The sequence below is a fragment of the Prenolepis imparis genome, unplaced genomic scaffold, assembly GCF_030444845.1.
Source record: "Prenolepis imparis isolate NDT839.2.m4 unplaced genomic scaffold, iyPreImpa1.0 SCAF_10, whole genome shotgun sequence".
Classification (NCBI taxonomy): Eukaryota; Metazoa; Arthropoda; class Insecta; order Hymenoptera; family Formicidae; genus Prenolepis; species Prenolepis imparis.
The window spans coordinates 9,065,249-9,082,464 of NW_028141168.1; the positions used below are offsets into that span (position 1 = coordinate 9,065,249).

Consider the following 17,216-nt stretch of genomic DNA (forward strand, 5'->3'; position numbering starts at 1 on the left):
TTAATGAATTTCTAAATTATAGAAATATGATAAGCAAATGTAAATTTTATTTTGCAATGAAAAAGAGAGATTATTATATTGTTATGAAATTATGTACAAGTGCTTATAATTTGCGTATGTCACACGAAAAATTTTATTTTTATAGATAGAATTTAATCCATTCATAAATGTACAGACATGTACGAAAATATGATAAAATTATTCTGCTCAAGATGCTTTCTAAGAACCTGTGAATTTTCGAAGTCGATTTACACTGTCCGGAGTTGGAGGCTCTTCGCGATTTCCACGATGTTACGTCAAGCGAAATGAACTCTTGAAATTATTCTACGATAAGTTATTTGAATAATCGTAAGTTAGTTAGAGGAAATTTATGAAACGAGTGTGAGATTTCGTTGTGAACTTCGCGAAGCAAGTGACTGTGATTCTTGACTTGTACGCTCTCTGCCAAGGATTTATTACTTACTTTTCGTTGAAACAGGAAATTTAAATTTCGTGAAATATTTCGAACAATTTATGTTCTAGATTCTTAAATTTAAATGTCAATATACTTACCATCTACATTTTAATCGAATTAGGCTTCACGGGTTAGAAAATGTTTAGAAAAAGGAAATTATGCCAAAGGTTGTCAGTAAAATGTTTAACGAGTTTTAAAACGCGATACAGAGAGTTACACGGTACTCCAAAGCACTGTATACATATTTTCAAAAGTATCTCGTGCAGAATGGAGTAGAGATAATACTAATTGGCGCGCAACGCGTGTTTTTCTCGAGTGTAGTGACGGATGTTACAGCAACGTGTAACATACGGATCGGGTTTAACGATAAATTGCACCAGACGCTGTCTCTAACGAAAACACCACGTTTCCGTGAACATCGGCCCGCATACCGCATACATACTACAACCGACGGCTTGCCTTATCCTTCTTCATTACCCGGGCCGAACTTTTCGGCGTGCGCCCGGTTGAATTATATTTTCACTGCGGTTCCGGTTCGCTCGCAAACGCCGCCGCGAAAACAGCCTGGAGATGACCGCAGACTCGTTACTCTCCCATAGTGGCGACTCTCTAACCAATCCACTAAATTCCATCGCCGCTGTTGTTTCCTATTTATCGCGACCGCGGGGAGAAAAAAGAAATGAGAGTCGGTTTCCAAAGGGGGATAGATGGAGAACGTGCGAACAGTACGAGTACGTGGGATGGGATTGAAAATCCAGAGGGAAACGTGTCGAATGAGGGAAAATGGGTGAAGAGCAAAACGGGCTGGCCGGATCGGAAAGAGACGACGATCTCGCGGCGATGGCTGATCGGCCAGCGGCGTCATCCCTAGGGACGATCTGCTGCTGCCGGGTTAACCGATGCAGAGTACGACGCAGCGGGGTATCCTATTGCGACCAGCTTGAAAATCACTCGAGTGTATCGGCGACCCCGACTGGCCCTGGCCGGTCTGCGGTCGCTCATTGGACGTTATATCTGCAGTATTATATAGATGCACACACACACACACACACAAGGACGCGATACATGAACGCGGTTCCACGAATACGCGTGTATGTAGGAACACGAGACAACGATGCTTCCGGATCACCGCGGGAGGGTTCAGAATAGGTGGATGAGTATCGGTGTTAACGTCTCAGTGGACACGCCATGGCGCTGTCCGCTCTAACCGATAACGTTGCCAACTCGTTAGGAATGAATGAACTGCGCCAGGTTGAGGGAGGGAGGGGGGAAGGGATCAGGTGGTGCGAGGGTCAGAGACAATAGAGTCAGCGACAGCCTCCGTTCGAATGCGCTCTCCTCTCTTTCTCCCCGTCCTCGAAACTTTGTCGGCGCACTTCGTCTTCAATTACTCCGATATTTCGTAATTAATCTCGAGAGCTCGGAAGGTGTTTGCTACAGCTCGTTATACCGGGGGAGAGGAGAGACAGAATCGTCGTGGCGGAAAAGGGCGAGAGAGGAATCTCGAAACGAACACCGCCTTGAGAAGCCAAGACGTATATAAAAGACAATCGGGCGCGTAGACGACGAGAAAAGGGTTCTCAGTGAGGAATGATTTTACTTTGAGGCCGACCCTCGTCGCTGGAGTAATCAAAGAGCGTTAATCGTCCGTGACGAGATTAATTTGATTTTATTGCGCCGCCTCTCTCCTTCCTATTTACGACCGATTATCGACGTAGATGGTATTTCGGATGTATCTTCCGCTCCTGTTTCTGGATGATGCTTCGTCTGAGAGAAGGCTCTTAACGTAAGCGGATCTCGAGTAACTTCCGCGTGAACGTAAAATGGAAATAGGGGTACACGTATATATATCGATGCTTCTCGTCGATGGCCCGTCGTTTTTGAGAATTCAACTACCAGGGGCATGAAGTATCTCGAGTTACGTGCAAGCGGGTTAAGAAATAGCCTTTAATATTCATGTGTAACTCGAGATATTGGCCGACGAGGGCAGTCGCCGTCAATTGTAAATTCAAATCACTGTTAAAGTTTAAAGCGAAGCAGCAGAGAGAAAGAGAGAGGGCATGTCGTGGTTCTTTAAAAGGATGCTCAAAGAAAATTATAACTTTCTCCATCATTGATATATCTCTTAGCTGTCCGTTTTTTTTGTCAAGTCAACCGTTTAAAGTTTTTCCATGAAAAAGTGAAATTTCGTTTCGTCTTATCATTCGGCCCGTTCTTTTCAAATATGCACGATCGTTCTCCTTCAGGACGAACAACTTATCGTTATCCCGATAAGGCTACTTTTCTCGGATGCTCCGTCTACCGCGAGAGTAATCATGTCACACGATCGTAAGAACTTTTGCCTCAACCGTAGATCACTGTAAACCACTGCACGTGACACGTCCCGAAACTTTACAAAACTTTCGTTTCCCTTAAACTGGCGCGCGGTATTAAACTCCGTCGTAGTCCGGGATAACGATAGGAGCCCGAATCGATCGGCGAGCCAGGGATGGCGCCAAGACGACTGCGGATCCAATCGTCGTGTGATTCCGTGCTCATAGATCGCTATCGCGGTGCACTAACATTAGATCCTACATCCGAAAGTGCGACTCACCCCGAATCGTTCGTAGAACGCGACCGCCGCGTTTCCCTAAGCGGAATAAACTCGAAATAAACCGCAGCATAAGCTGTCCAACTTCTAGCGAATAATCAGTATAAGGACGTTTACTATGTACTTTGTGCCAAAGGTAGATTTATTCAAGTCAGTTGATATAACAGTCTTAATTGGATATCGTGAATTTGACTTGGTATTTGACTTAATGCCTAACGATTCTTTGCAATGTTAAAGTATGCAATTGCTAATTATATTATTCATAAAATGCTCCAACTTTAACATTTATAATTCGATCTAAAAACGACTATAAATATATCGAGAGATAAACTCACAAATATTTATATTCAATATTACTCGCATACGTAAAATATATCATTGATTTTCTCCATCCCGGGACACAAATTCAGGCAACAACTTTTTTCGTCAGGAAACGATTGTCGGCGAAGAAAGAGAGGCGGAGGAGTCAGACTCCTGTGAATGCTTCATAAACTTTTGGGGCGGAGACGGCAAAGTGATCCTGAGCTTTGGACGAGAGAGATCCTCGACGACGTGACGGAAGGATGTTGTAAGCATTGTCGCCGCAGGTTTATATGATGGATAGACGGACGAGAAATTCCGGGGGTCTTCGAGTTCTCTGTCGCTCAGCGCCGCTTGATTCCCGAGGTGGAATGCGCGGCCCCTTAAAAACGGGGGCTGCGGATAAACTCGAGTAATTTGTCACTTCGCCGCCGTCTCCTGTACAACGGGCTGCGACGGCACACCCTTCATCGTTCGCGTAAAAAGCGACTCGCTTTCTTCTCCTCTCCCCCGTATATACCGCGTTGCGACGAGATATGACTTTCTGCTCGCGGCAGAAACAAAGAAAAAAGCAACTACATCCACCGAGTAGAAGTCATTTCGTTCCATTTCCGTGTACGGTTGTTTTTTGCGACCAATCATTCTCTCTTCATTAGAGTAGTTACGCTTCCTTTAATTGCGTTTATAATTTATAATTTGTCATCTTAATATTATATCATGTGACATGTTGAACATTTTTATCATGCACTTTATCTAAAAAAAAAATCTAGATTGAAAAGCGTATTATCAATTTGTGTCAATTATTGCGAAATTTCTGTCATTCTCAAATTCGTATTTTTACGCTCAATATAAGAATCTAATAAAATCTCAAGCCAATATCGTTTCGCGACATACGACAGCTTTACAAAAATCGAAAATCTAAAGTTACTTTTGTTATTTGTGCTCCTTCTTTTCTGGAGCTATTTTCTTCTTTCTTCCACACGCGCGTTGTCGTGCCAAAAATAGTCGAGTCAAGATTACACGTGATACCAAACGATCATATCGATTTTAGATCGTTATTATCTGAAAGAAGCCGAAATCTAGAGATTCTATCGTTAATAACGAACACAGATGAAAAGAAGGGAATCTCGTTGCAATTTTAAGAATTTTTCTTTTATTCTGCTCATTGTCAGAAGGGCACAATTATGTCGTGCTGTATGTGTACATATGTGAGACGCAGGATAAGTAAAAATTGCATGCCACAATTTGGAAGCCCTCCTCCTTTGTGTGAATTGACATTATTTTTGTTTATTTCATCAATTTCTTCCCTCATTGTTGAATTTCTCTTCATCATTTCTCTTATAAGAGGTTTATGTAAATAAGGAATAAAGCGCGTTCGCGTTAATCTGCGGGAACAAACTAAACGTAATTATAGGCGATATACGGTGCTTGTGGTGTTACGGACCGCGGGCTATTACGAGGCTAAGCGATGTATAGTTAAAAGCTTCATTTAGTGACAGTAAAATTCCAGTGAAATTTGAAAGCTATTTCGTACAACAATATATCTATTGTATTTTATTAACGACTTAATCCGATTTTATTTTCACACAATTCTGAGCTTTCATTCGAAATTATCGATCAATTGACCCACTGCCTAAATTTCACAAATGCTTCGCGTGTCCAACTAGGCGGTTCGGATCGATATTGGCTTACGGCAACGCCTGTGGCCGAAAACACGCCGATTTATGTATATATATATGTATGTATGTACATATGAGATGAGTTACGTAAGGTAGGAGCGGCAAGCTTGCAAGTACGATCAAACGTTGCAATTAAATAGGCGCCCCGTCCGCTATCTCATCGTAAAATCTACCCATCTAACATACGCTCGCGCATCTATATTGTGTACCTATTCGCGGGCACGAAAATGCACGTCGATTGTACATTACCTGCCGAATTTCGACTTTGATCGATATTGTTTACCCTATCCGCCGGAGGAAGAATAATTGCGCCGAGATGAACAATGAAATGTAATTTAATCGCTCGATATAAATTGAAATTGCGTGGAGTGCTCCTGTCAAATCTTTTGGAAAAATTGACTAATTAATTAGTGAACTAATTAAGAAATAATTAATGTACGATATCGCGTGAAACTTATAACTATATGAACGTAATCGGATATACGTCGAATAAATACGATATAATTTTCTATAACAATGTGAAGAAGCTCGAATATATATAAAAAATTCAAATAGGAAGTGGGCTATTAATCTTGGATGAGAAGAAAGAAGAAATGCGAGACGTTCAATAACGTAATTTAAGAATATTTCTATATAATTTAATCGCGCTTACTTATTCACTTGCTCTCCGGCTTTTATTAGCTCATTTCCTACTTGAATTTTTTATATTTAATTTTCTATAAATTTCGGCTATAAATTTCCGCACCAACTGACAACTGAAAGTACTAGTTTCGTGCCTTGTTACTTAAACCATTAAAATATCTTTTCCGACTACGGCCACCTCTTTTCTTGCCGCCGTAATTCGCAGCGTTTTCCCGCAATTTGTCTTGCGAAAGACAAAAATAAGGAGTACGTTGCCCAGGTCCGTGGTGTGAGAGGTAGCTCGTGAGAGCTAGAGTTATCGTAGATAACAGGGGCATGGTGGACGAGGGTGCGAGCCCCGCTAGATGGGACACTCGTTTGTCATCGCTGAATAATCGCGGAGAACGGCGCGAGAGAGGGTAACATGGCATGCAAAGGGGTGAGAGAGTCACAGCGATGGAGGACGTTTAAATGTACAATGGAGAGCATTTACCCTCGACTCTTTCGCAGCGGTTCGCTCATCCCTGACCGCGCTTCTCGTATGGGTCAGAAGAAAGTGCCTCGTCGGAGGGTTGGAATTCGCTTCATTGATGCAGCCGTGCCTGGTATTCGCGTATGAGAGAGCTCAGCTATCGCGTAGCTATACGTTAACAGCATAAAGCCATCGTTTTCTTTTTTTTTGTTTTTGTAAGCACCTCGAGTATGCATTTTGATAATACCTGGACGAGGCGGAGTTGCGAAATATCCGGCGAAGTAACGATACAGCAGCGACGACAGGCGTGATAAAACCAGCAGCATCTTCTACCTGTATTTCCGAACATCAGCGCGTTTTTGTTACGCACTAATGCGATATATTCCACCGTCCTTCTCGCCGTAATTTATCATTGTCCGTGCGCGCGTTCCTTTAGCATGCTGCTGGCAACAGCATTTTATCGCGCGAGACAATGAATACAACCTAGCGTAAAGTAACTAAATTTATTATTCTTATCGACTAGAGCGCTATTCCCGATATATTCTCTCTCGCAGTATTTTTTTCCTTTTTTTTTTTACGTTTTTTCTCCTAATTTTTTTAGCTTCATCGAAACGTGTCAACTAATACGCCAGAACTTAATTCATTTAATATTTATCGATACTTTATGTCTTTTATATTAGCATTAACACGTTAAAAAACAGATTTCTTGCGCAGGTTCAAATAAGGTATATTAAAACTAATTTAAAAAATGTTTAGAGCTTTTTCATTGTATCTGTAATTTCTATATTTTGCACATTTCTTCTTTCTTATTTTATTTACTGATTCTCTCTACTCATTCTTGTCTCGATAAATTTTCTAACAAATATGTTTTCAAATTTATTACTTCAATTCCTGAATATATATTGCATTTTATTGTATTTATTTTGCAAGTATCACCAGATGATTGTCACAATATGAGTTATAATTATTTTTTGTAAATTTTATATGGCAATTTTTTTTTCTTTATCAAAACGTGCACTTCAAAGAGACCAACGTGGGTGAGGGTTTATCCTTCTCTATCGAGATGATTCCTCCTATCTCGAAGGTTCTCAAAGATACGCGTTTCTTCCATAAATTGAGATTGATCGTACATACGAAGTCAGTCCGCCAGCACATAGTATTACGAGATGTTCGACGACCGGATGTGTCGTACTACTTCCACGGCTTTGCAATGGCATCGCAACGGATATCGTTCGCCGAGTTTCGCAATCTGATTTATGACAGCCGGTGATCGCTTACCGTCGTATCCCCGGGCATAAGAGGGGCAATTCGTATCTGCCTTCGATTTGATGGGCGTTGGCACGACGATTCTCCGATGCTCGTGTAAATTTTAACTCAATCTCGAAAGCGCGTTAATAAAGAATTAATATTATCGCGGAGAACTTTGAAGGATTAACTTTAAAGAAAATTATTAGAGACGGTATATATTTATAATAATATCATATTTCAAGCAGCTTGTAATAACCGGGCGTGCATCGATGCTATAAATATTGAAGTTCAGCAATTTATTAGAAAGATAAATTTTCGGCTATATTCAAGTGACTAATTAATCAGGGCGCAACGTAATTACGGTAAGACGCCCACAGTGAAGAACGACCGTTGATCTCCCCCCATCTCGGCATCAATAATCATTATGTGAGTCTCGCTATGCGATGGAGCAAGAAGATTCCACGCCATCCGTTCTAATTACTCAAGATGAGCGGAATATCAACATTTGCGCATCAATGCGAGTCCGTTCGGTCGATGCGTCGCATATATTGTACATACGTACATATATATATATATATATATATATATATATATATATATCGACAAATATATATGTATTTATGTATATATGCAAGCATTGGTCAGGGAAATGGCAGCACCTCGAGTTATGCCTAATGTCTAAGTGATGCAATCTGTAATGCTAAGCGCCTCCTCAATGTGAATGCAGCATGTGACAAAGGATTTTGACCCGAGGCTGTCATATATTCTAGATAAGATTAATCGCAACTGATAAATCCTCCTCAAGGTTTGCATTTCCAAAATTGCATTTGAAAACTGATAAATTTAGATAAAAATATATGCAATACCTGAGAGTGGAAAATAAATCATTGGAATTATTCAGAGAAAGATAAAACTATTGAAAAGTATCTCATATATATTTGTAGATTAAAACAATATTTTTGGTCTTATTCTAAGTATTCTAAAAACAAGGAATAAATTCTTAATACACTGAAATATGATATATAAAAATAATTATCTCTTATGCCTTTTGAAAACTTACAATCGGGAAATATTCGCTCGTAAGATTAAATCCGCGATGAAACTCTTTTAAAGATTCAATTATTCTGTCTTTCTTCTAGCGCGCCACTGACGTGCAGTTATTAAACATTTTTTTCTTTTCCATTCAATCGATAAGCACGCGATTTCTTTGATCCATCTTTCCCGTTTGCAAAGGCTGCAGATTTTAATACGTTACCGTCCTCAGGGCTCTATAAACTCCATTTTAATCTTCTGTTTCGCTAACGGGGTCCGACTTTCTTTTCATCCATCCGCCCTCCTTAGCTGTAACAGAGACTCTTTTTGCGACGCAAATATGATTACGTCGAGAGAAAAAGGAATGTACAATGCAGGAAGGGGAAAATGAAGTGAAATAACGTCCTATTTATTATGCTTAACCGTTAATACATTAAGGTCGACCTGAGATTTAGCGAGTGTTATAAATTTATGTGTCGTGGCGTACGTCGCGCAATCATTTCTTTTTTTAACCATCAGAATCTTAATGTACTGAAGGAGGTGGAGATAGATCGCTAGATAAAGGATTTCATTTGGGAGATAACTCCGCCTAATGACTGGCATTATGAACTGCCATCTTAAAAATCGATGTTTTGCGGATTTCGAAACAGATCACTCTTCATGTACATGACCGTAACGACATCCATCTTCTTATCGAAACGTGTAATGATTATGAGCATTATATATTTGATGTATCTAAACGAAACGCGATGTGTGTGATATGGTTATTGATCATCAGAAAGGATTGCTACGTCCCATTATTAATACATTTCATTTCTGATATACACGGATATGTCACGTGTAATTATCGCGATGCGCTAATCAATCTAGAGCGGGATTCACGTTTCAATAAATTTTATGTGATGTATCACCAAAAATAGTTTACTCATTATTGTTGTAATTTCGCAAATGTCAAGAACGATAATTTTCTAAATAATGAAAATAATTATAATAAATTTTGACGATCTGTTTTGTAGAAAAAGCTTAATATCGATTGACAGTTGTTAATTTAATCTCATTTACGAAATAACGATCAAATTGAGAATATAATTTATATATATTTATGTTAAAGAATTGGAGGAAATTTCCAGCATTAATATTGCAGCTGATATCGACAAACGCATTTGTCACAATTTTATTTGATATTCGACAATATTCGTTCGTTGTATTATTAACATTCCCAATACAATATATGTAACTGTACTTCTATATCGAGAAACTTTTCTTCTGACATAATCGCGTGATTCCCCAAGGTTTCCGTGAAGGAACGGCATCGATAACCTTACACACGTACAATCATTAACTATCCGCCCTCTCTTCTCTCCTCCTTCCACATCGTCGATAGATGTGTTATTTATGGCGGCCAACGCGTCTCGAATCAATTGAAACGAGGAGCCAAATCGCGTCTCCGTCCGGCCATTTGCGAGCGACGGTCAGGACGGCTGTTTCAGATCGAAGGGGTCGTTTCTTACGGGTTGTTAGCCCCGATCCTACGTGCCATTACCGACATTACGTTATCTCGGCGCGCTCCCGAATGTTATCGTTCGACTTCCCACCCACACCCCCTCAATCCCTCGACTTCCGTTTACCCTGCGTCGCCTTCGTCGAACGCCTCTAATACCGTCGGGCTGTTGCGCGCCACCCTAGTTAATCTCCGTTGCATGACTGCAAGCTCGTCATAAAGCACGCACACTCGCACTGATGCACATGCACATGCGATCCCCCGGTATTCCAAGGTACAAAATTTAACCGCGCTTCAAGGTAATCGAATAAGGATGCGAAAGGTGATTTTAGATCAAGTACGATAGATCTTTGACTCTGTCTTGGACTCGGTACATCGTCAGTCAGTAGGTAGTTACCCTGAAATGGATAGATCTCCACTATCCTCTTCGCCTTTTTTCCTTCGCCCAGTAGACAGATGTAATCTGCCGTAGCCTTATGGCGAGTTCACACAGCCTCAGGTGAAGAGGTCGGTCTCGTGTCAATGCTCGATGAATCCATCCTCGCGCGGTTTATCTGAGTAACGATATACACGCGCCGTCACCGTCGCACACGATGATTTATATTACGACGGGACCGCGTCGCGTATTCGTCGAGCTTTTTTTTTTGTCGTCGACATTATGCGCGATATTGTAATGCACGACGTTGCTCCTCTGCCGGCGACGCCGAGATACCGGATTTGAATTATATCGGCCCGGTCGTTGACTGCTCCCTTGTCACGCGCTTCCCTTCCGCCGTTAAAGTGAGATAAATCTCTTGCTCCTGCTTGCCTAAATATCCGTTTCGCTGTCCTCCATTTTCCTGTAGACGAAAACAGTTACTTGTAATCGAAACACGAATTGGACGCAAATAATGTACGCGCAGGCAGGCCCGTAAAATTTAATAAATTCGTAGACACACGATGTATTTAATGACAAATTTATTATATATATATATTATGACGATCCATCATGTAACATTGGTGACATTAAACATTTTTTCCGTGACACATCGCGTTACATAATCCATTCAGAAAACAAGCGTCGCAATAATCTCTGTTAGAAGATATATTAGCGTTTGCATGATAGAGCTATAACATGATTACCATCACTTGTGCAATTTACGTATATACGCGCTCGCAGCATCACGCATGACGTGGTAATAAATTCGCGATAATTACGCGATGTATATAATTATACACGCGATACACCTACGCAAAAGTTATTAACTTTGAAAAAGGATTGATCAGACCGCAGGCGAAATGCTTAACGACGTATATGTAAGCGTATTTACGTCAGTTTCCGCATAGTTGTCGCGTTCGCGAATCATAAATCGATACGTTATATCGGGGGGAGGACGTAATTGGAACGCGAGTAATCTGTCACCGCGTGTTACCGGGACGAACATACATCAAGACCTTCTCGTGACCGATGGTTGCGACGGACGGTCGGTCGGCAATATTTGTCGTGCGCTAATATTGATCTTTTGGCTATTGTGTGTGTGTGGCTATTTGCTAGTAAATAGAAATTTTCCCAGTATTCGTACGGATACTTGATATCAGGAGTGTCAACGACGCGAACACGTGAAACTATCCTTACTCGATACAACCTTAGAGAAATATACGTAAACTATTCCGTGAGATGCGAGAGACGTAACGCGACAGTAGCCAGTAAGTACAATCATAGTTTTTAAATTTGATCAGATAACTTTTCGCGCGCGCGCGAGCTGAAAGATTTTCCACTGAGAGATGCGAGAGAAAAAAAGAGAAGAGCACACATAAACTAAAAGTATAGTTTGTGTTACAATGTAGAAAAATAACGGAAATAAATCATAGTTACGATCGCGGAGGGCATGTCACTTCTACGCTCTGTAACAGTTATACGGTCACGTCAAGTCGCCACGCAAACTTTTTGGTAGCTACAACAAGTAAACTGTCGTGACTTTTATTTGCTACATACATACACGCACGTACTAGAATGACACACACACAGATTATATAAATGTTTTCGCGCAGTCGTGCGACGCGAACCTTTACGCACGTCAAGACGTCACCACGACACTAGCAACGCAACGCATATATATATATATATATATATATATATATATATAACACAGTATATCGGAAAATATTAAAAGCGTTCGGGGTGTATTTTTGCGTCAAATGTTGTCGCTCGGCCGCTCGCGTGACAGTTGCCACGCGGCTCTTTGTACGTTTCTGTAAAAAAAAGAAACTTGTTATATGGGACGCTTATATGTAAGCGGAATACAGTCGGGGGAAGGGAGAAAGGGAGAAAGAAAAATACAGGGAAAAAGAGAGAGAGATAGATTGTCGGTCACGCGACGTAGAAATGAGCTATCCGTTGGATGTCTTTATCTGACGCTATTAACCGCAATGTTTCCTTTCCTTGCCGCTGTTAAAGGGTAAGCGGTTTCCCTGTTAATTGTCCGCCGTCTCTCTATGACGAAAGAAAACGCGGAAATAAGCTTTGGTCACGTAATGACCATGATTAATGAATTACGACGCGACGTAAATTATAATAAATCGTGAGGTGTCGCAGTGAACGGTGGACACTTACGATCAGACGTGGCGAGCGTGAGATTTTAAGTAGTATAGCGCGCTGATATAGTCAGACAGAAGAGATCTAGCGCGCCCAGAATGGTCTTATTAGATTTAACTCGGAGATAAAGTATCTTGATGCCTTAATCTCATATTACTACGAATTAAAGTTGGCTGGAGGCTGTTGAAAAAAATATAATATAAGAAAAAAAATATAAAACATAATTGCAGAGAAATTACTTACTCGCTTTGATTGAAACACAGAATGCAAATTAACATTGTCGATAGGATACTAAACGCGGACTGACATTACAAATTAAAATATATCTATTATATCGAAATATTAAATTGACTATATATGTATGTTGTAAATTGTTCGTTAAATTGCGACCATGATTAATGAATTACGACGCGACGTAAATTATAATAAAGCGTGAGGTGTCGCAGTGAACGGTGGACACTTACGATCAGACGTGGCAAGCGTGAGATTTTAAGTAGTATAGCGCGCTGATATGGTCAGACAGAAGAGATCTAGCGCGCCCAGAATGGTCTTATTTTAACTCGGAGATAAAGTATCTTGATGCCTTAATCTCAGTCACTACGAATTAAAGTTGACTGGAGACTATTGAAAAAAAATATAATATAAGAAAAAAAGTTATAAAACATAATTGCAGAGAAATTACTTATTCGTTTTGATTGAAACACAGAATGCAAATTAACATTGTCGATAGGATATTAAACGCGGACTGACATTATAAATTAAAATATATCTATTATATCGAAATATTAAATTGACCATATATGTATGTTGTAAATTGTTCGTTAAATTGCGCGTATAGCCATTAGCAATATATAACGGTGGAAATACATTCGAAAGCGCAAACAAATCCGAAAGATTAAGATCTTCGGTATCGAACGTGACATCGAACATACGAATGCGAGGGAATGCATGTACATCCACACAGAATAATATTCGGAGAAGCAACTACTACGCGCATATATATCAACACAGCGTATTGGACTTTCATTCGATGGAATAAATATGTTCGAGGAAAATAGCTCGTCTCTGGGGAAAACCACAGACGGTAGTCGCGATCGAGGGAACAAGGGAATACTGATAATAATGTAACAGCAACCGTGAGATGATTATTATCAAATTACAATATGAGAAACGGAGAGGACGATCCCGTGTAATCGGGTAGAGTCGTGTAATCACGTCGCTATTATAACTAGACGGAGGTCAGCCATATAATTAGAGAGGCGTGCGCGGGTTAGTCACACGGCTAGATCAGCATCGTCGCGTATAGAATTCGATCGTAAAACTGCGTTGAATCCGTGTGCGGGATAGATTAAACAAACGCGATTAGTAAATAGATCGACGAAGGACGGAGGGCGTGGACGATGCGATTCGCTGAGCATCCTCATTTCCATCGACTAGAACGTCGAGAAACTACCTTTTTCCCTCTCTCCATCTCCGTCTTTCTCTCTCTCTCTCTCTCTGCTCTTTATTGGAACGAAGGTCGCTTAAATAAGCACGGCACTGCGATAAGGATCGCAAGTGAAGTAAAATAAATTACTTCATTCGTAATGCCGAGTGGCCCTATTATCCCAAGCTGCTGCTAGTCCACCCCCGTCTCATTGTGCTCATTTTGCTATTTCTGTTCGACGGAAACAGCAAAGTGGCGTCAAAGGCGAAGAAGTGCCTTCTTCTTTTCTTCTCTCTACACTTCGAATTTTCTTTGATCTCCGAAGAAAACAAATGTATACATATCGTCGTTTAATTAATACAGCGCGGGATGACAGAGATATATATATATATATATATGTATACGCGATAACATGTTACACACGACACGTTTAACTGATGGGGAACGTTCTCACGGTCCTACATAAATTTTCTACTTTGCGCAGGCGATTGTATTTTTAATTCAAACATTCCAAACATTCTAAAGCTTTTATATTCTCGTTTCAAACATTCCAAAGTTTTTCTATTCTTTGCGTTTGCATGAATTTACACTGCATTGAGCTTTTTTAATTCGTTTAAGAAAACACGAAAATTCTTTTCTCTCATATTCGAATGGTTTCGCAATCATATTTTTGTTCTCTCTCCCAACCTCGTGTTGCATTCATTTTTGCATATATTTTGCATTTTCCATTCTCTGCGCACATATAGACAAATACTTTACATATATTATTTTTTTGTATATCTCACGCTCATTAGACTTTTCCTTCGTAATTTCACCCGTTAATGAGTTTATTTTAATACGAAATTTGCAGTTTCTTATCGCGTAATGATTATTCTGCGCGATGATACAAAGATCTTACTCTTATCGAGATTCGCCCGATGAATTTAAACGTCCGCAATAGCATAATTGTGAGACACCAAATTTAACGTCCCCCCTTTCTCTCCTTCTCGCCACCCTATATTTGCACAGTATGCCGTCCGTTTTCTCGTTACCATCGGGGTGTGTACACACAAACCGAACGATGGTTAATCGACTGGGGCAATAAAGCGGCGGGCATTACATCGATTACAAGCCCCTGGAACGGAACTTTCCGCGATCCGGCAATAACTCTAAATATCGAGGTATCGGTCCGTATCCTGGATTCTCCGGATTACTTCGATCCGGTTAGTCCGCGGCGAATAACGACCACTTTCCGACACCCGTTATATGCGAAACAGTCTCAACGACGTCTTGTTCTTTTTGCTCTCACTCCCTTTTACTGCCATCGCATGAATCTGTTATTTTTCGTATTTGCAAGAGTCTTAATCAACGATACTTGTTCAAAATGATTAATCAGATAACTTTTATTTATGAGTCATAAAATAATTCTATTTACCTAATATAATACTTTAATATAATACTTACTTTAATATAATAAAGATACGATGCGATATTTGAGCATTTTTTATTTTCAAAATTAGAATAGTTGAATTACAGCTAGAGAAAAAGATGCGCGCGAGTTTGATACTTAATACTGTTATATTTCATATTATTCGAGCTATTTCATACTTATGCGTTCTTTTCATATTTTGTAAAAATTTTCCTTATTATATTCGTAAAAGAGGATTATATAAACTGTACTTTTGTTTCTATCTTTTTATTTTTTTATCGATCTTGATAGTGAGATACATTTGTTTGTTATATATTTTCCGATACATTCTCGAGAAGGAAGTTAACGATGCGCTTAATTGTCGAAAGCTACAATCCGTACGATAAATCATGTTTTTATACGGAGAAACGAGAGACGAGCGGATATTTCCGGGTAGCTCTGTAAATTGGGAACATCAATCGATACTCACGAGAATTGGCGATTCAGCGAGGTGTAATAAAATAGACACAAATCATCCAGGCGTGCGCCGATATTCGATGAAGTCGTGCAGTTGTTGAATATATCCAGGAAAACTGTTTTGGGGAAGTGTGCAATATTAAGAAACAAAGAGACAGAGACAGAGAAAAATAAAGAGAAAGAGGGAGAATCTCGATCGGGTTGGTCCGTCTGCCCAAGCTGGAATTGAACCGACCGAATTCATGAGTCTACTTTCGTGGAAGTTTCCATGCAGCGAAGTACCTCGCCAAGTTTCGTTATTAAGCTTTCAAATTCTTAGTTTGCCGCCTTCTTACTTTTTCTTTTGCGCACTTGGCCGTTTCTTGGTAAAGTTAAATAAATATAGTTGTTCGAATATGATTCACATTTTAGTTGAGTAGAAAATTTGTAAAGAGTTTTAATTAATGAGCTTATACGAGTAAAAATCTATATCTTGGATTATCGCACTAACGACAGAAAAAAAATAAGAAGAAAGAATTGCAAGAGAAGAGCTTTCCGAAGCTAGAAGAATTAGAAGATAGAAAAAGCATTATCGAAGTTCTCCTCGACATTTCCGAAGTGGAACACATATCTTCTCTACATCGCTATCGTCGGCCGTTGCGACGACTAAGATCAATATCAAAACCTTTCGTGAAGGGCGAATGCCAGAATCGTCTGATTGCCGATAGGGAGTCTTACCCTTCGTGTCTAGAGAGAGAGAGAGTAGAAACCATCCTTCTCGACAGCATGACAAGAGGGCGGAGGACATTGGAAGGGTGGAGAGAAGGAGGTCGAGGAACGGTGATGGAAGGGCATAGATTATCTCAAGGATACGCGACCGTCATCGAGAGGAGCTTTCACTTGACGGAAATTTAGAGACCCTTTCATTCGTTACCTTCACACGTCCCCTCAATCAAACGTGCGTGATGTCGAGCGAATACAGGGGGAAAGAGGGGGAATTTATTCTCACATTCCGTGAAACAGATGCGGTCAAAGATCACGGTCGGACACCAACGGAGAAACGAGAAAGGCGAGGTGAAAAACGGGGGGGCCGGCGAATCGAGTGCTTTTCTTCTAACGAGCAGGTCGAGCGGCAAAGTTCTTTTTGTCGCTATTAACTTTGCCGCGCGCGCGGCCCGCCGGGGAAACGGATTCATGTAAAATTCATTCGGAGTTGCCACCGGCAACTCGGACGCCGACCAAGTATAAGGGCCAGGAGGAAGCAAGTTTTATGAAATTTACCCTTTCATCGTGCCATGCCGCGACGAGAGCATCGGGATATATGGCTTTTTAATGGGTCATCTTCCATCTCGCCTTCGACGAGTTTTTCTTTCGAGTTTCAGGTTGCAGGAGCGTGATTTATATTGAAATTCATATTGCTCGCGCGCGAGAGACTTCGTGTTTTAATTTATATACATGGAAATTGTTGAGCGGAT

General features: G+C 40.4%; 1 protein-coding gene across 1 annotated transcript in view; it reads right to left on the minus strand.

Moving 5' to 3' along the window:
* Window positions 1–8,411: 8,411 nt before the first annotated feature.
* The window catches only part of LOC145941500 (uncharacterized), a 138,536-nt gene continuing 129,731 nt past the window's right edge, over window positions 8,412–17,216 (minus strand). The window contains exon 8 of the mRNA XM_083047610.1: window positions 8,412–10,736. Coding sequence (XP_082903736.1) covers window positions 10,501–10,736 — 236 coding nt within the window. The 3' untranslated portion in view covers window positions 8,412–10,500. The remainder of the gene's footprint in view (window positions 10,737–17,216) is intronic.